The sequence below is a fragment of the Neophocaena asiaeorientalis genome, unplaced genomic scaffold (assembly GCF_003031525.2).
Source record: "Neophocaena asiaeorientalis asiaeorientalis breed wild unplaced genomic scaffold, Neophocaena_asiaeorientalis_V1.1 scaffold204, whole genome shotgun sequence".
NCBI lineage: Eukaryota > Metazoa > Chordata > Mammalia > Artiodactyla > Phocoenidae > Neophocaena > Neophocaena asiaeorientalis.
The window spans coordinates 8,686,023-8,706,340 of NW_020173922.1; the positions used below are offsets into that span (position 1 = coordinate 8,686,023).

The 20,318-nt window shown below is 36.5% G+C and overlaps 1 protein-coding gene, 1 non-coding gene and 1 pseudogene across 2 annotated transcripts; all 3 read right to left on the minus strand.

The window, feature by feature from the left end:
• Window positions 1–1,440: 1,440 nt before the first annotated feature.
• Window positions 1,441–1,543, minus strand: LOC112404494 (U6 spliceosomal RNA). Its single transcript, XR_003004099.1, has one exon. It is a non-coding gene; the product is annotated as a U6 spliceosomal RNA (small nuclear RNA).
• Window positions 1,544–4,961: 3,418 nt separating this feature from the next.
• Window positions 4,962–19,283, minus strand: YIPF5 (Yip1 domain family member 5). Its single transcript, XM_024752442.1, has 6 exons — window positions 19,122–19,283; window positions 18,492–18,611; window positions 10,461–10,633; window positions 9,468–9,613; window positions 7,507–7,688; window positions 4,962–5,945 (listed from the first exon to the last, which is right to left on the minus strand). Exons 2-6 carry the CDS (start codon window positions 18,599–18,601, stop codon window positions 5,783–5,785), a joined length of 774 nt encoding a protein of 257 aa, XP_024608210.1. The 5' UTR covers window positions 18,602–18,611; window positions 19,122–19,283; the 3' UTR covers window positions 4,962–5,782.
• On the minus strand, window positions 14,219–14,768 carry LOC112404446 (low molecular weight phosphotyrosine protein phosphatase pseudogene; annotated as a pseudogene).
• Window positions 19,284–20,318: the final 1,035 nt, after the last annotated feature.

A 20,318-nucleotide genomic window follows, 5' to 3' on the forward strand; every position in this document is an offset into this window, starting at 1 on the left:
TTCAAGGGTCATCCACGTTGAAACATCTTATCAATAATACATTCCTATTTACTGCTGAAGAGAAATATTACTTTTTACTATAATGATATGTAATCATAAAAGGAAATAAAAACATTCCCATTTTGAAAATTAAAATATATAAAATAGGGCTTTTATAATTTTTAACATCTTTATTGGAGTATAATTGCTTTACAGTGGTGTGTTAGTTTCTGCGGTATAACAAAATGAATCAGCTATACATATACATGTATCCCCATATCTCCTCCCTCTTGCATCTGCCTCCCACCCTCCCTATCCCACCCCTCTAGGTGGACACAAAGCACCGAGCTGATCTCCCTGTGCTATGTGGCTGCTTCCCACTAGCTATTTTACATTTGGTAGTGTATGTATGTCCATGCCACTCTCTCACTTCATCCCAGCTTACCCTTCCCCCTCCCTGTGTCCTCAAGTCCATTCTCTATGTCTGCATCTTCATTCCTGTCCTGCTGCTAGGTTCTTCAAAACCATTTTTTTTTTTTTAGATTCCATATATATGTGTTAGTATACAGTATTTGCTTTTCTTTTTCTTACTTCACTCTGTATAACAGACTCTAGGTCCATCCACCTCACTACAAATAACTCAATTTTGTTTCTTTTTATGACTGAGTAATATTCCATTGTATATATGTGCCACATCTTCTTTATCCATTCATCTGTCAATGGACACTTAGGTTGCTTCCAGGTGCTAGCTATTGTAAATAGAGCTGCAATGAACATTGTGGTATATGACTCTTTTTGAATTATGGTTTTCTCAGGGTATATGCCCAGTAGTGGGATTGCTGGGTCATACGGTAGTTCTATTTTTCGTTTTTTAGGGAACCTACATACTGTTCTCCATACTGGCTGTATCAATTTACATTCCCACCAACAGTGCAAGAGGGTTCCCTTTTCTCCACACCCTCTCCAGCATTTATTGTTTCTAGATTTTTTGATGATGGCCATTCTGACAGGGGTGAGGTGATAACTCATTGTACTTTTGATTTGCGTTTCTCTAATGATTAATGATGTTGAGCATTCTTTCATGTGTTTGTTGGCAGTCTGTATATCTTCTTTGGAGAAATGTCTATTTAGGTCTTCTGCCCATTTTTGGATTGGGTTGTTTGTTTTTTTGATACTGAGCTGCATGAGCTGGTTGTAAATTTTGGAGATTAATCCTTTGTCAGTTGCTTCATTTGCAAATATTTTCTCCCATTCTGAGGGTTGTCTTTGGTCTTGTTTATGGTTTCCTTTGCTGTGCAAAGGCTTTTAAGTTTCATTAGGTCCCATTTGTTTATTTTGTTTTTATTTCCATTTCTCTAGGAGGTGGGTCAAAAAGGATCTTGCTGTGATTTATGTCACAGAGTGTTCTGCCTATGTTTTCCTCTAAGACTTTTGTAGTGTCTGGCCTTACATTTAGGTCTTAAAAATATGGAACGCTTCACAATTTGCGTGTCATCCTTTTGCAGGGGCCACGGTAATCTCTGTATTGCTCCAATTTTAGTATATGTGCTGCCGAAGCAAGCACTAAAATAATAGGGCTTTTAGGATCACTGACTGCCTAGAGAAAAGACGCTACCAAGTCCTATAATATTATCAAAAATCACAAAACTGAAACCTACAAGCAAATGTGTCATTAAATTTTACAAAGACATTCGTTTGAACTGTAATTACCTGGGGAAAAAAATGAAATAACCAAGTTGTTTTCTCTATTTTTAAGAGAATCAGAGTAGGCCAACTAGGTACAAATTTACAAGCATCTTAAATGTTTATGAGTACTTCGTTTTCTCATATTTAAAATTTCTTTTGTGCTGCAAGTGTTGAAAAGCGATTATAACACCTTAATACGTAATTCATCACCCTACAAGCTATCACCATATTTAGTGGTAGTTTCAGAAAAAAAAAAAAATTATATATGCAAGGTAAGCCTAATAAAACTCATGAAAAATGTAATATCCGATTTTTAGAACCTAATGTGCTCAAGGAAGTATTTGTGCTTTTAAATTAGGAGAACTCTGTATTTAATTAGTCCTCATTTGCATACGTAATCTTTTTAATTTATTTGCACAAACACAGGACATTGTGCTCCATCAGCAGGTAATGTTCTTTATTAACTAGACTAGGAACTTCATGCACAGGAAGAAATATTCCTATCTGTGATGCAAAAGTCAGAACTACACACTGTCTTGACTTCATTCTTCAGGTTTTATGGTCACCATTCCAAGATAATAGAATACAATAATATAAAACACTTGACTAGGTAATCTGCCAATCTCTAGAAATCAGTAATTTAATATTTAATGTTTGTTTTTACGTACTGCCCAGTTACAAACTGGGTATTTATTCATGAACAAAGTAACTTATTGAAATTCAAGTACTACTACTAATGCACTAAAATTCAAACTTCAATAATTTGGATGGTGGCAGAAGTAGAACTGATTAAAAATCAGTGATTTCTTCATTGGTGGTGTCAAGTAATAACAGCCTAGATTGTGGAGAAAGTGGTGAGGACAGGCTTTAAGATGTTTGAAAGTCAACACTGTATGCTTGACAAGCTAATGACAGATCATACTTATCTACTCATTAAAGCACATGAACCAATTTTTCCTTAGGGCATTTCCAATAGACCCTGATAATCTTGTTATCGCCACTCCTTCCCCCAAATCCTAAATACATCCTAAAAAGAAAACAAGAAACTCTCATTAACTACTGTGACTAAAAAAGTACTTGTGTTTTTGCCTACTACTAAATGCTTCATTCTTAAAGTTACTTTGAAAACAAGCATATTATTATGATACAAATACATTGCTTGAGGAATAACTTAAGCTTTCATTTCCAAATAAATTGAGATTTACAATAATTGATTTCATTTGGTGATTTGAAATTTGACACTACAGAATGAATCAGTGGATACTTTGCGAGGACAGATTTCACTTGGGGCTACTGTTTGGGTAGGAAGCTTGCTCTAGCTGAAGTCTTGAAGGAAGGCCCAGTGCTGTTCTTTGGTAAGTACTCTTCATGTGATGATCTATACCGAGTTACGTTTCTTTGGAAAACTTTTGGCACAACTTTACAACAGGCTAAGCACTGTGCCATATATAATTTTTTCTCCCACACGGCAAGTTAAGCAAATTGTTCAAGTCATTACATTAGATATGCTCTATATGACAACAGGCAGATCTCCAAATGTCATCTTGATTTCCCATATTTCTTCATGACTGGGTCTGAGTATCCTATAACATTACAGAGATAACTGTCCTCACTTTTGAGTTGAGCAATGCCTATTATAGTTGCAAAACGTCATATGCATAGTACTTAGATCCCAGCCCAAGTCAAATCATTAGATACATTTAAAAAAATTCTCTTTGATTGGATGACCAGTATGTAAGGACAGTGTGTAAAGATTTACAGCATTTTTCATTATCTGCATAACTTTATCTGGCAAAAGAATGCCTATTTCTATAAGCTTTCTTATACAGCTCTTGAAAACACCCATTGGTAAACGTATTACAGCAAAGTTGTAAAATATACATTTATACTATATGTAAAATCAACTGCATGTCTTTGGCATACATGCTTGCATAAACACACTCGCTTGAGTGAGTGAACCTGAAAAGTCCACTCACAAAGAGTTTTACTCAGAGACAGTCACTGGGTAAGCTTTTAGTGATGCTGAGAGCATCTCCAGTACTTAAAGGTACATGCATGGTTTGGGTATAAAATGGACCTAAAAGCAAACCATATGCTCTTCCTGGTACTTAGCTGAAGAAGCAGAAAGCTATTCCGATGCTAGAGAAAAACATTACCACATCGTATTTCTGAGACACAGTTATGTCCGTTTTTAAAGTATGCACAAATATGGCTACATATACTGTTTTTGATGAGAGAGTTTTATAAAAGGGAAATTTTGGTCACGCATGACTCTTCATGTAAACAAGCAAGCTTGAGAACTCTTGTATCAAAGGCAATTCCACTGTATACCTGTTCTGACAGAATATAAAATAGTTTTACAACTAATCATTTTGGGGTTAAATAAAAGACAACTAACAACAAAAACTTCTACATTATTGATTTAAACTAAAAATTATTTTGTTGGGGGTGGAGGCAAAAAAATAAGAAAACAGTTTGATCCATTTGGGGAATTTAGCTGAAGATTAATGGTCTTAAGTCTAACTAACAGAGGGAGATTTTAATTCCCAAAGCATCATCTACCCTTTTCATTAGGAAGAACTGGATATTAAAGAAGGCACCCATTACATTTACCTTAGGAAGAATTGTTTACGCTTATAAAATGAATTGAAAAAGGCAAAAAAGATACTATCCAAGGATTATAATAAAAAATATTCTAAAACAATTTGGTAAGTTTAAAAACCCAGCCAATAGCTAATTACTAGTGAGTACGTTCCTCCAGAAGATTAAATATTAATGAAAGGAAACAAATTTATGTAATTCTAGAGATCAGAAATCATGATCTTCTTGTAAGAAGTATGTTTTATTATTTTAACCTTTTATGGTTGAACACTAGCTCTAAAAAAAAACCATGAATATGTCAGCGTGGCATTTCTTTTTATTTAGTCTGAAAGCCTCCTCTTAAAAAAAAAAAAAAAAGAGCAACATTTTCCCTCCCAGTATGGCACCTTTCTCATAACTGAGCTTTGTCCAAAATCACAATCTGGCTCCAGAAAAAGCCAACCATCAAGATATGGTATTTTCTTTCAGACTTTCTGACAAGAGAACATGACAATATTAACCAAATAAATTCAATACAAGGAAATAATGTAACTCAAAGCAAACTACTTTTTGTTTAATCTCATTTTTTGATTCTATACTAGATGACCACTATTCTTAAAGCTTAAAATAAATTGGGAATACAAGTCAAAACCAGACCCTAAAGAAAATGGAACACCGAGAACAGTGGGTTAGCAAAAGTAAACTCAACAACACACTTTAAATCAACTGGGAAAATTTTAATTAATAAGCATCAAATGTACTTTACACTGAAACTGCAATACTGAAACTGTGACATTTTAAATATTCTTCGCAAAAAAGGTTAGTGATTTTCTTTTTCCCGGGAAACATGGAGATCCAATTATGAGCATTAATGCAGAGTCTAGGTCACTGTGGTTTAGTTAATGCTAGTATCTGAAGAGATGTTCACATTTCACATCTACAATAAGGTAGACTGTGAACTACTTGTATCACTGAATTTAGCTAAAATTCCATGAGATAATTTAGAGGACTGTCAAACTTTTGAAGTGCAAACTCATAGAACTTTACATTGGGATCACTTTTTTGCTTCAACTGCACCTGACTTGAGAATACAGGTAATTTTTATTTCCTAACTCCTTGGAAAATATTTCTTCAATAAGTCTTATGTCTTCTTTATTATGGGTTGTTTTTAAGAAAGATTATTATCTCTGTGGTTAGTTTCCCACAGTTGATAAAAATCCATCAAAAACATCATAATATATAGTTAGCAAGGAGAAGAGCTGTTTTTCTAAGGCTGCAGGAACACGAAAGAAATAGCACTTCTTATTTGTATTAGCACAAACATTTAAACCTAGTCATACTGCAAGTAAATCCAATATAGTATTCAAAAATTCTATAAAAATGAACAAAAGATACGTATTTACTTCCATTGCTCCAAGAGTCAAACATCAGATCTGCACGAGAGTTGTACTTGTAGCACTTTGCTGGTCCGATTTAAGAGTTCAAAGTCCTTTTTGCTATTTGGCCCAATGATGTCCACATCCGAGATAAATTCAGTTCAAAAAACAGAAATTAGGGCAAAGACTCCGTATAGCAAAGCACAAGGATATGCTACTAGAAGTTGCTGTCCTTCCATGGCTAATGCAGAAATAAAAATTTTGGAAGCAGAAAAACTACACCATCCAATAATTCCAGCAGTGAGAATGATTCCTACCATTCCTCTGTAGCCGACAAGGAAAAACAGGGGGAGGGGAGAGAAACAGTAGATGAGATTAGTTACATAAGAATAAGTTTTAAAAAAGCACTTAAAAATCCACATGTAGATATCCGTAGAAATAATCAAGATGTTTTTCAAATGCTGAAATGTACCTCACAGTGAATTCCATTATTTCATGTGATAAAAAGCTCATCTATAACACATCTTGCTCCTTAATCAAGCACAATTTCTCAGCCTTGGCAGCACTGACATTTGGGGTGGACGCGCTTTTGCTGTGAGGGTGTATCTGTCCATCGTTAGGAAGTTATGCAGCATCCTGGCCTCCAGCCATAAAACACCAGGAGCATCCATGCCTCCCACAGTTTTTCACAACTGAAAATTGTCTCCAGACATTGCCAAGTGTCCCCCGGTTGCAAAACTAACTCCGGTGGGAAAACGCTGTTTCAGTAGAAAATACTGTGTGTAAAATTTGAATGTAAATGTATCAATCTTAACAAATGAGAAGAGTGAGGCAGGGACACTGTGAGGCCATCATCCTGCCAAATCTCTACTACCAAATAGGTGATATATACTCTTCTCCAAAACTTTCATTTTCAAAGTGTAACAAAGCTCAATCTTTGGTCGTCCAGCACTAGCCACAAGGTGGAGCTTGAACTGTTGAGAGAGCATCTGTGCACTGGCCATGAGAAGCAATTTTATTAGCTGTACTTATACCTTTATTTTTAATTTTATTTTTATATTTTTTTAATTTTCTTATTTTTTTCGGTACGCGGGCCTCCCACCGTTGTGGCCTCTCCCACTGCGGAGCACAGGCTCCAGACGCGCAGGCTCAGCGGCCATGGCTCACGGACCCAGCCGCTTCGCGGCATGTGAGATGTTCCCGGACTGGGGCACGAACCCGCGTCCCCTGCGTCGGCAGGCAGACTCCCAACCACGGTGCCACCAGGGAAGCCCTATACCTTTATTTTTAACCTTACCTAAAATATTATTTTAAAATAACATATATTTAAAGCTGTGTACATCTGAGAACACGGTAGGCTAGTAACAGCCTCTTCCATAAAAAGAATGCTCCATTTTTAGTTAAAAAGCTGCTAAAGAGAGAATATGTGTTTATTATTCATCCACTTAGCATATGCCCGATATCTATTTTTTTTTTTTTTTTTTTTTGGGTGCAGCCACCAGGGAAGCCCTGCCCGATATCTTTAAGAAGTCAGATATGGTATAAAAAATATCAAAGAGAGGGTAAGTATAATTCTAAACAACTTGACCTTTTCCATGCAGTATTTAAGTTAACAATCACCACTGTTCAATTTGTTTATGGACACTGCTAAGTACGCAAAAAACTAAATTCTCTATCATAGGTAAAAGAGAGATGGTATAAAAGATTTTTAAACTTGTTCTCACTTCCATTATTCATCACTGAGAAATATAAAACACAGTCCTCACATATAAGAGGCACTATCTAATATGTTGTTGAATCAGTGATTTATCTCAAACTGATGGTGAGGTAAATCCTATTACACAGAATTAGTTAATCAACCCCCAAAATAAAGACCAGCACTTACTGCAAAGAAAATATCACTGCAAAGCTGGAAAGCAGGATCATGGGAAGAAGACAATATCCAAGGACACTTGCCACACAACCGAAGGAAACACCAGTCATACTCATTAAGTTTAATAAACAAAACATTCCTAGGCATCCAATTGCACTGATCCCATATACATAGCCAAACTGGATTTTGCCAGCCTATGGGTAAAGAAAAGATTACAGGTTAAGGGCAAAATAGTTATTTTTGGCTTCTTTCACCTGAAATGGCACTCACAGAAGATACACAATTTGTGAGCATTAAAATCCACAAAGGTACCTATTCTTTATACGGAGAAGTAAAACAGTGAGCAGGCTGGCTTTTATATCCTTCTTAAGAAGTTTAAAATATCCACCTCCCAACACACAGATATTGTTTTTCATTTTCTAGTTACCATTTGAGCTTGGCATAGAATTCAACAAAGATATAAAATCATGGTATGATCACCTAAAGTAGTAGATTTCTAAAAAGAAATCTGGCTGATTTTAAGCAAATAAACTACAGAGACAAGATGGAAAGCCGTTCAGATGTTTGGATAGTAGCTAGTATCACTTGAAAGTACCCAAATTCCATCAAAATTGCCCTGAAGCAATTTATTCTCATTGGCAGATGTAGCTATAATCTTTTTAACAGCAGAAATAATCTCATTATTCACTTTACATGGGTGTTAGAGGAATTAGGAGAAAGGAAGCCAGGATAAGCAGGAAGCCAGGGTTCTGTGAGGAGGGGAGGAGAAAAGAAAAGTGGTTAATAACTGGGCAAGAGGAATATAATGGAACATATTTTCTTCTTTGTTTTTCCAAATTGTTGGCTGCTTTATACAGTTCTCTGACAAACAAACAAACAAACACAAACCTTAAAGATTCTGCTCTTATAAAAGACATCACTGAACAGTCTTAGGGCTTAGGGCAGTGAATGTTAGCTTAATTGCAGTTAGTATTCTTAGTCCAGCTATGCGAACAAACATTGCATTCAGGTTGTACTATCACTAAAATCAGTCCACAGAGAAGCCTTTAAAAAGTTCCTGGTTTGTCAGATGTTTGACATATAAAACTCAATTGGGAGAATGTCTCCACAGATTACATTAAATAGCAAAATCCTTGGGATTTTTGTTAGAATCAATAGTTGTTTGTAAATACTTGAGTAAGAGTGTAGAAGTTTAAAAGGGCTCAGCTGAGTTCACTAATGCACTCATATAGTAATAATAAAACCTTATACTTATACAGTGCTTTAAACTTTTCAAAGTGTTCTCACATAACCTGTCTTGCTTGATCTCCAAAACAAACTTGTTAGGTGGGAAGCATAGTATTATCTATGAGAGGGAGGTGAAGGATGAAATGACTTTGCTCAAGGGTGGAGTAGGAGCACTGAGTTCATGCCCAGTTTTTCTGACTAAAAAGTCCATCTTCGATCCATTATGTCATTTACCTCTTCTAATTCAGAAACAACATAAAATAAAACAAACAGTAATAATTATCTTTACAACTTTTCATTTTCAATATGCTTTAACATTCTTAGGGAGACGGGAGATAGGGACTAAAACCTGTTGCCTTTAATGTTTCAGTTCATTAAATGTTAAAATAATATATAGAAGACCAGCATTGCTACAACAAAACACCACCCAATGATGAAATTTTAGAAAAGAGCAATAAGCTAAAAGTTTTGTCAGTTTTTGAAAGGAAGGAATTTTGATGAGGGACTAAAGCCATACGATATTTATTAATATTTTTTCCCTAATAACTGAAGCACTTAGTGAAACAAGAAATGATTTCTAAATACACTATATCTATTATCAAAGGAGAAGTAATGAATAGGTACAAATTCAAACAACTCAATACTATTTAAGACACATCAAAGACCTGATTGTATAAGCAGAGTCTCAATAAAGGCTCTTGGTGGAACATTTAATCTCACACTGAGAGTTGCAACTAACATCTTACCAGTAACAATGTGGCTCCAAAAGCAAGGCAAAAAACCATTGGTCCTGCCAAATCAGTCTCATTCATGATGCTGCCATCCGCTACTTTTAATGGGTGTAACACTGTGAGCGTTTTTTGCCAGATGTGATCAAAATTGATACCTAATTCTAAAGAAAAAGAAAATAAGGAAGTCAATCAGGATTTGTGATATACTTTTAGTTTACCAGAATCTATGTTGTAACAGGAGAAAAAATGAAACCACCAATATCAAAAGAGTGACCTAGCAATATCAGATGATATTATTTTGGTGAGTCCTCAATATCAGTCTTTACTGATTATGGTGTTTATTCCACAAATATCCAATTTCTGGTCTGATGTTAGAAACAGATATGGACATGATGAAACAGACACTCTGCTATGTCTGCATAGCAAAGAACATATGGACAGTGTTAACAGTAAGGGACTCTATACCTGAGGCTTCAGGAACACTGGAGTCCCTGTCCCTGTGAAAATGTATACAAAACTACGTCTCTCTGCATGTGTGTGCCTTTTTCTGAGGAGAGTATGCATAGCTTTCACTAGACTTTCAAAGCGTATCTGATCAAAAAAACAAGAAACACTTTAGAACTACTGCTTTTTGTGTTTGAAAAACACCATACTTTTCAGTGATGTTACTAGCTCTGTCAGCTTATTTCCATGCAGAATAATCAATACCACGCTATTTCCTCTCATTTCTTCCACTGACAGAATTTCAATAATAATCTGAAGTAAAAGTTACTCTGCTCATACACTGACATACTTTATTATCACTTTATAAAGATCTATTAAAAATCTGGTCCTCCTGGCTCAATGTGGTTTCATATATACTCTGTTCAAAATGAGTCCCTTTAGTAGAAAACTGTTTTCTACAGTATTATTCTTTTAAAGAAAAGAGTAACTTCTCCAAACTAAGATTTATTTTCACTGACCAGCGGGGTACTATAGAGTACTATCAAGTGTTGCAACCAATCGTACCTTCTAATAAAGGTGGCTCATCCTCAAAGTTGTTTCCATAGAATGGCTGAGGCGTAGTTGGAGTATACGCCTGAGCTGGCTGGAAAATCTGCCCGGTGTACGGCTGTTGTGGCTGCACCATGTCTGGAGGGACAAACCGGCCTTGGTGCGAGTAGTCATAGCCAGCATACTGTCTACAATAAAAGTAAGTTACATTTCTCAGAATTATGTCAACGCCCCAAACTGATATTCCCGAGAGGCAGAAAATCTTAGTCATGCAATTCTCAGGATATCTCTTTGCCAGTTTTTATAAACGGTGGTTGAAATTAATTACTAAGATCAAGCTGATTATCTACAATAAGTTGTCTGTATTTTATAGAGAATTTTCCTGATGATGCTAAAACTCACTCATGCAGTGCTTAAGCATTTCACAAACTATTAAGCTTTTAAACATCAGGAGGTCAACAAATGAAAACGTGAACGTTTTCTTGTACTTTCTCCTTTAGTGAGCATACATAAAGATAGTTGTGAAATAAAATTTATGCCCAAGACTATAAATAAAAACTCAGGATGACAGACTTTGTACTGCATGTTACGTTAATTTTCCACTGTAACTCAGATCTCTCCATGAGAATGAATGAGTATAAAATCATTCTTCTTTATTCTCTGTAGTATGTTATTTTTTGCAAGTGGGTAAATCTCTTTAAGAACAACCATCAATTTCAAAAAGTGGAAAAAAATCAAGCTTCTTTTTTGTGAAAGCTTTCTGAATATACAAACATTATTAGCACACCTTGCATCTAAATAGTGCTTTTAATTTTTCAAAGTAATTGTATACCTATTGTCTCCTTTGCTATGTACTATAACAAATCTTGCATTTTAGAAGGAAACCTTACCATGGCTTTTTTAGTCATGAAAACAACAGGGAACAGAAGGATATTGAAGCAATACCTTTTAAAGACCTGTTTTACTATGTTCCAGAAAAATATGACTTATCTATCAATGGTAAGAAATAAAGAAGTAAAGTAACTATTGTAAAAGTAAGTTACTTTAAAAATGAGAGCTGAGAAGCCTTAGAGATCTTTTAGTCTAATTATCTTTAAAAATTTATAATTCCCTTTTGAAAAATATAAAAAATCTGATGACCTCATTATTGAGATTTTAAAATTAAATCTAATTTTTAAATTAACTGAACATCTTGATTAAAAGCAAATCAAAGGTGAAGTTTCAACTACACATAGCTCTCATTCTCATGACTTACCACGCTAGTCCAATACATGCTTAAAAAAATACTATTTATTTTTCTAGCTATAAAATATAGAATTCGCTACAGCATTATTTTAATAGCAAAAAGTAGAAACCAAAACAAAATATATACAGCTATCAGTAACTACACTGTGATATAGGCACAGACTACTCTGCACCTTTTTAAAGGTGTGAGGCAGTTTTGTCTGTACTCGTAAGAAATGATAATCAAGAAATATTCAGTGGGGAAGAAAAAATCTAATATTCAGAATAGTATATACCATATGCACCCACTGTGACTCTGCTTTTTAGAATATGTATGCATATCTATGTGCATGTGTGTATATATATATACACGTACATTATATACACCATTATATAGGTAAAGGGACCCAGAGACAGGAGAAGTAAAAGACTTAATTTTCAGGTTATAAACTTTTGTACCTTTGCACCTTTAAAAATCCTGTATATTTATTACTTGTTGAAATTCATTAATTCTAAAATGTCATATGTAATACATGGGTATATATTAACTACTGAAAATTTCCAAAAACATAAATAATAGCCTTTTGAATATTACTGTGTGAAACACTGTTTTAAGTCTTTAATGTGAATTATCTCACATTATTCTCTCTACAATTCTTTAGGAGGTCAATTTTATCATCCTCTCCATTACAAAAATGTGGAAACATATTTGGGTTAAAATGATTTGTCCATGGTGGTGCCAGGATTCAAAACTAGACTTTTTAATTCCAATAGCCAGCTCTTTTAACAACTGTAGTAAAAAATTACCCTCAAATCCTACCTGACAGAGACAGCCATAATATCTTTTTCTATACATGCATTTCCCCAGTCATTCTGGTATGCAAGTATCTTGATTACTATTCTCTCTCTCTCTCTCTCTCTCTCTCTCTCTCTCTCTCTCTCACACACACACACACACACACACACACACACGGAGTTTCCACAGGGCTAGCTGGTTGAATTAGGACAAGAACTCACATTTTCTGATTTAGTAAAATATGCTATTGTGTTGATCTCTGTTAGGATGCATCATAAACCCACCTTGGAGTTTATGAAAGAGCTAGAAAAGCTCCATATGGAGGTTTCTACAATCCGCATAAACAAATTGCATTTTATACTCTCTCTCTCCAAAGACAGCAAGAGAGAGAATATCAATGTGTATGCAATAGAAAAAACAAGAATGACATAAACCTGTGGTTCTCAAAGTCTTTGATCTTAGAACCCATTATATTCTTAAAATTTATTATTGAGAACTCCTAAATTTTTTTATGTGGGTTATATCTATCAATATTTATTATTTTAGAAATTAAAACAGAAATGTTTAAATACTTATTAATTCATTTAAAGTAACAATAAATCCATTACATGTTAGCATAAACATTTTTATGAAAAAATTATTTGAAAAAATTACTGAGAAAAGTGGCACCGTATTCTATTTTTGTCAATCTCATTAATGTCTGGCTTCATATAAGACAGCTGCAAATTCTTATATCTGCTTCTGCTCTCATTCTGTTGTGATATACTGTTTTAGTTGAAGTATTTGAAGAAAATCTAGTGTTGCAGACCTGTAGTTGGAAAAGAGTATTTTAATAACCTTTCCAGATTATCATGAATATTCTTTTTTTTTACCTTAGTTGTATTTTTGTAATTTCCCCAGTTTATTTGAAAACAATCTTTTCTGACATATATTCACGTGAATTTTAGATCAGCTATCTCCAAGTGCACAGAAATTACCTATATTTGCCTATAAACTAAGCACTGATAAAAGAATACTTAACATATCAATATTTAAGCATTCCAACATAAAAGGACTTTTTCCCACTTATTATTTTTTTCCCACCTAAGCTGATCTAAATTTGACATTCAGGTTAATTACATGCATGTAAAAGCAGACACCATCCCCAAACTGACCCTAAGGTAAACCAGCACATAAGTGTCCTTCTTCCCGGACATAATTACATTTCCAGAGGCAAAGTGGTTCAAACGGGAACACTTAAGCTGACTTCCGTATGAAATCAACTAGACAGACACAAACTAAGGAGTGAAGGTGCTGAAGATTAATCCCACGAATCTTCTTCCTTCCTGTCCTGTAAATGCAGAAGTGTGCACCCTGCACATATATGAACACTTCTTGCCAACATCACTGGACCAGGCCCTGACATCAAGAGGGAGTGCAGGGCAGGGGCCCCATCCACACAGAGGGAAGAGGTAGTGCAGATTCTTGGAAGTGCCAATGGGCTCAGATGCTGATAGGCCTTACAGTGATGTTTTACTTCATTATGTTCTATTTTGCTGCTCTACTATTTTGTTTGTTCCACACTATTTCTGTAACTGGGGCAAAGTGGGAGGTTCAACTAGTCTAAGAACACTTACCCCATAAACTGTCTAAATCAAAAATTTTTATTTATTCTTCCGCCAAACACAACAACCGATTTCCATCTACAATTATTTTTTAAGGTAAGAAACAGTGAGTTAACTGAAGAAAGGGCTGCAGCCTTGGCTAGGGAATGGTGACACTGTGACACCTGACTGAGAATGCGGGCCTGTGGGATGAGCCTGGGCCACAGCAGGACTGGACCCAGGTCAGCAAACCTTCTCCAGGAAGGCTCTGCAGCACCGCACACACTGCTGGTAGACAGTCTCAAAGTCAGTGTCATTATCATAATAAAGATCTTCAATCATGAGTTGTTTCTGTGGATTATAGCTCCCAAGTAGTTCAATTTTCACTCTGCAGTTTTCAACTTGATTACTTTTCCTATTCAAATCTTTCAGGTTGTTTTCATCCATACGTTGTATATAATCAAAAGTGGCAAAGTCTTCTTTGGTAACCTGTCTTGCTTTATGTGCTGTGTTAATGCCATGATTTGTTAGGCAGCTCACAGCTCTTGGATCTGGTGACCGGCCCACGTTCCAGTCAGAAACAGCGCCACTGTCAATGACCCAAGTATCTGAAATGTTTTGATCTGTTACAGGTTTCCTGAAAACCGCTTCTGCAATGGGTGATTGACAGATGTTACCCAGACACACGAACAGCACTGACTTGGTCACCTGTTCGGCCATCTTCATCTTCCTGCGTGCATAGAGCGAATATTCTTTTTGATACATCAAAATGCAAAGCGAAGTGGTAGTTTTTTAAACTTAACTTGCAACATGGAAATAGAAACAATGCTAATGAACTCTGTTGTATTAGAATAAACTGATCTGTCTTATACTTTAATTGGATCCTTTATTATTCATGTATGATTTTGTAACACCATGCATTGGCCATTTAGAAAATATTAGTATGAATTATGCAGCTCTTCCAAATATTGACACACTTAATATAAAATATATATATAAATTTTAAAAATCAGATTTGTTAACATCACCACTGATCTCATCAGAAAATGGTTAATTATTGGGAAGCTGACAAGTTCACAATGATGGATACAAGTTTTCCAAAATCCTCATTTTTGCCTGAAAACTTGAAATTGATCTTTGGCCACACATATTGTCAATTGTTTTCCTTGAAGTAACAGGTCACTTCACTCATTTTTGAGAAATTTTTCAAGTCTGAATAACCATAGTTTGTCAGATGTTCTTTCCAATAAAAATGGTTTCCACAAAAAACTGGCTGAATCAACTTGTGACTCAAATTGTACACGGGCTTTTCCTAGAGATAATCATTGTACTTCAGTATGAAGCAGGAGTGCTTGAGGACTGTTTCCCACTTTGTCACACAGACTTTTCTAAAAATGTGTGTTGTCAAGATCAGCATTTAATAAAACAGTAATTCTTACAGCTTCATCAAGGGCACCCTTAAGTGAAAATGATTCCCCCCATCCCCCCCCCCCAACAAGTGTGTGATGAAGAATACAACGATTACTAGAACAACTTGATGCCATTGTCCTGCCTCATATTTGGGTAACAGCAGTTCTACCAGTCATTACTTCTGCAACATCAGTGTAAATCTCAACACACCTAAAAAGGTATGTAACATCTTAGAATTTTTACAAAAATAGTTTTGACCTTAACGTCTTCCTGAAAGGTCTCAAGAACCCTCTGGGTCTGCAGGCCACACTTCAGAAACACTGATGCAGACCCATAAATTTCATGTAAGGAAAAGAAACACTGCAAACAAATAAGAGCTTTAAAGGTGGCACCATCATTCCTTCTTCAGGATATAAGGTGACAAAGACAACACCGTGGAATTTTACAATTTTTCTTTTCTGGCAGGATCTGCTCAGGAAAATTCCTGACTCACTCCTGTTGGTTTTAAACTAAAACACCGCATGGTAGACATGACCTTTATAGTCTAAATCAACACTTTTACAGCAGGAAAAGCAGCAGATGTAAACCAATACTCTCAGAAGCACTCAGTATCAACAACAAAGACAAAAAGCGTCTTAATATACTGGGTTGACTACTTAAGTTCATCAAAACCCTTACATAGTCCATAAAGGTGTTATTAGCTATTTCGGAAGATGAAAAAATACTAGCTTTCAAGACTTTAAAAAATATGTAATTGGTATTACTAAATATTTTATAGGCATATCTAGAATACAATGTGGAACCTGTCCAATATGACAGATTGAGATCAAACGACCTTTTACTATTTGGGTTTATTTTTTGTTGTATGAATGTATGAATGTACAGTACCCAGAGTGGAAATTATGCAAAATGTTAAAGCTGACTTCATAGGGCAAATGTAGAACTAGGGACTAATAATAAGTCAAGTCAAATGTGAAGACAATCCAAGTCAGATGCTATGTGAACCTAGATTTTCATCAATAGAGAGATAAAAGTTAGCTGATCCTTGTTACCAAGTTGGCGTAACAAACAAAATATTATTTGATAAACTGACATGGACATAAAAATGTCACTAGGGTGCAGAAACAATACATATAGGTACATATAGAGAAGTTCAATTTTTTTTTATATATAAAGTTCAGAAACCCAGTCATTACTGCTAACACATTAGGCTTCTTATTTTCCTAAGCAGCATCTATAAACTCACATTCATTAACTGGCAGTAATGTTTATATAAGCACTTGGAATGAAACTTTTTCATTAGTACAGAAGCAATGCTTAGTGGTACACGATTTGGTTGTAACGGAATTGTGAGAATAGTTACCAAGAATATCTTTAGATATTCTGCTCTGTGGAGAACTGAAGTGAGATGCTAAGTGTAAAGAAAAGATAAGTCACACCTTTAAGAGATGCAAACATGGACAGAAAGAAAGAAACATAGGAAAGGCAGAGACAGATAAAGCTAGGAGGCTGCAATCTAAATGGAATAATTCTGCTGAGTCCAAACATCAATATCATTTGGTTAAAAACAGGCCCACATACAGAGACAGGTTTTCCAAAACCCTGTTGCAGCACCCTGACCAATCTTATATTCATCTGCCCTGTCATACACTGAACAATCACAAGAAACACATATTTAAGTATATAAATGAGTGGAAATTTCTCAACATGACTTTTCCAATTCTGCCCGATTAACTGATAAAAGAGATAAATCTTCAATGGCATGTAATTGAGAATTTAAAAGAAAGAAAAAAAGTGGTTCACAGACAGCATTATTTACATGTTCACTCCCATTGTCCAATGTGTTGAATTTTAGGTGGGGGGAAGCTTTAGAATGTATCAAAAAATAAGCAGATTCAAGGAGTTTTGTTTTGTAAAAAGTATAGCCTATACAAGACAGATGATACTGTGGGGCTGAATTTGATTTTTGCTTTTTTAAATTCTTGGGCACTTTCATTTAGATTTATTAATTCAAACACATTCTAGTACTAATGTTTCTCTCAGATTGGATATGCACCCTTTCCATGCCCTCAACCTGGGACAATCTTCATTAGGTTTTTAATTCAGAGTCCATAGATGCACATCTAACACACAAACTGTCTAGACATTATATGCACATTACTGTGGGTGTTTGCATGCATATATTTCTCAGAAATAGGCCTACAGTTTTCCTAAGATTCTCAAAGTGGTCCTGGACCATCTAAAAAAGGTTAAGTAGGCCTGGCATAGGAAACGCCTTCACTGGATGGCAGGCTGAAAAGATTAACTTTAAGGACCTAAGAAACTAAGAATATGATGTCCTGGAGGAGATTGGTAAAAAGCTTTAAGTTTTTTGCCACAAACACCATGGACTATAAAAAGAACAGAGTTTTGGTTTTGTTTTTTCAACAGTTCGTGGATGAAAGGTTTTGAGTCCCCCTCACTTCAGTCTGTAACTGGCAATCTGTGCGTACTGACTGATCATAAAGTTTTGGTGTGGGGAGTAATAAAAGTGATTATCAGCTGCTTTATGAAAACCACCTGATGATTCATAGTATGGAGCTTACACTGTTCAATAGTGTCACTCAGTGCTTTCAGTTAACAGTTGATAAAGTCTGAAAGTTGGACTGATTTAGCTACTTAACAAGCTGTCAAAAGACTTTACTTTTTAACTCGTCTTGTGGCCTAAACAGCCTATCTTCTAGGTACTTAAAACTTCTATCCATATCTTAAATGATGTACAAATACTGTCACTAGAAAAATGTTCTTCTAGAATCTATTTTTCCACTCATGGCACACCTGAAAATTGTGCATAAGATACCAAACCCTAAATAGCGTAATCCCTTCCAACCCAAACAAGTGTCACAGATCTCTCCGGAGGTATAAAGATTATGAAAAGTCACGTTCCTGATACGGAACATGTTCACACATTCACTCTTAGGCAGAACCAAACATTCGGGGTACATGCTTTCAATGCAATCTCAACTAAGTAAACGGGCAAAGTTGAAAAGTTACTTGCTATAAGGTCCTCCACTTCCTCCATAATCATAGGACTGCTGTGATTGGTCATCGATGCTGTAACTTGTCTGGTAGAAATCCGTGTTTAAGTTGTCAAAGCCTGACATTGCAAATAATCTGCAATAAAAAGAAACAGCAAAGGCTGCTTATGCCCAAGGTCCTCCCTGAATTCGGTCCTGATACTTTACTTAAGCAAATACCCTCAGAAGGCAGTAAATAACTTCTAAAATTTTGGGGGGCAGCATTTGGAAGATGGATCGGGGGTGGGGTGTGCTAAAGAAATGTCTAGACTCTAAGTCGAGGCCCGAGAAGACACCTCCACTTCAAGGAGCTGATATGCCTTGGGTTTGGGGCAGGGACGTGGGAGGAGGGATTTCGTGGGGTCTAAAATATCAACAACAACAAAGATGATTCCTCACCTCTGGACAGCTGACAGCCTCCTGCAAAATAAGGCCTGGGCCGGCCAGAAAAGCGCAGACTCCGGCAGGGGCCTCGTCAAAGCAAGGCCCGAAAGGGAGGGAAGGTCTGAGCGAAAGGACCGGGGCGCGGTGCCGACAGGCGGCAACAAGCCGCGCTGCCCAGGTGCGGGGAGAAACCGAACAGTGAGCCACGGAACTGGGCACTCACCAAACGCGGAGGCGGAGGCGGAGGCGGAGGCGGAGGCGGCGGCGGCGGCGGCGGCGGCGGAGGCGGTGGCGGTGGTAGCTCCGGCAGGTCCGGCAGCCTCCAGTAACCCCCCAAACTCAACTAAGGACCCTGTACTAGCCCCGTTGCTACGTGTCAGCAGGTTAAAGAACTGCTTCCGGGGCACGCCCGCTCGCGCAGGCGTGTTAGCGACTTTGCGTACAATGGAGAGAGTTGGGGGGCGGGGGAAGAGGGTACGATATGGAGCATGCGCAGTATCGACCAACTAGTCCAGCAGCGGGCCAATGGGAAGAGGGAAAAGCTTCCGGCGGTTTAGTTAGCGGTGGCGGCAGAAAGGCGCAGGCGCAGCAATTGTTAGTTACTGTTTGAGAGCGAGAGTTACTTAGTAGACCGAGTGCCTGGGTGAAAGCGTGCAAGAGCCTCTCAACACACATACACATACAAACACCCCCCCCCATGAAACAAACAAGTAAAAATAAAATAAAGAGATAGCAAGAAACACACTTGCCTTCAAACAAAAATAACAGTAACAAAAGGACATAAGCCAAAAAACCAAGGAGTGTACACTAGAGAGGAACAGGCAGCTACACTTTGAGGTTTTCTACTCCATCAAAGAATTTCTGAAATTGCTCATGCAACTATCTAACTTACCACCTTTTACAAATAATTTTAGAATTTATTGATGTAGGTACAATCCGCAGAATTCTAGGTGGAATGACTATATCCTGATTTGGTGGGGACAGCCCCATTGTCCTATGTTATGCCTGTTTTTTCCAACATAATTACTAATTTTGTCCCCTTTTCATTTTCAAAAATATTCCAGTTTGGCTGATAAATTATATGGTTGTACTTTCTTTAAGCTTCATTATCTAGGAAGCGGAGTTTCTAGTTACCAAAAATATGCAATAACCTATGGCTTCATCTACTTAGTGATCTTACTGAAAAAATTCTAGTCTCTCTTGTTTCTCCTGATGTTTCCCTTTTTTTCTGTCCAAAAGAGATATTACTCTCAAATTTGAATAGAATACAGGAATATGAGCATTAAAAATTACTTGCTTAGGAATGAATTGTTAGATAAAGATATTACTCAAATTCTGCTTCTGTCCCTGAAAGCAATTACTGTGTTTACTGGATTTTCTTTCCTCTCCAACCCCTGCCCCAAATGAGAAGCCAAGCAAG

Bases quoted from the DNA above. Each gene is read 5' to 3' on its own strand.
- YIPF5 (XM_024752442.1), bottom strand. From the start codon at position 18,601: ATGTCAGGCTTTGACAACTTAAACACGGATTTCTACCAGACAAGTTAC. The intron at 7,689-9,467 runs GTAAGATGTTAG...CTTTACCCATAG, and splicing joins TTGGAGCCACATTGTTACTG to GCTGGCAAAATCCAGTTTGG. The intron at 5,946-7,506 runs GTAAGTGCTGGT...TGTCGGCTACAG, and splicing joins GCAGTGATATTTTCTTTGCA to AGGAATGGTAGGAATCATTC.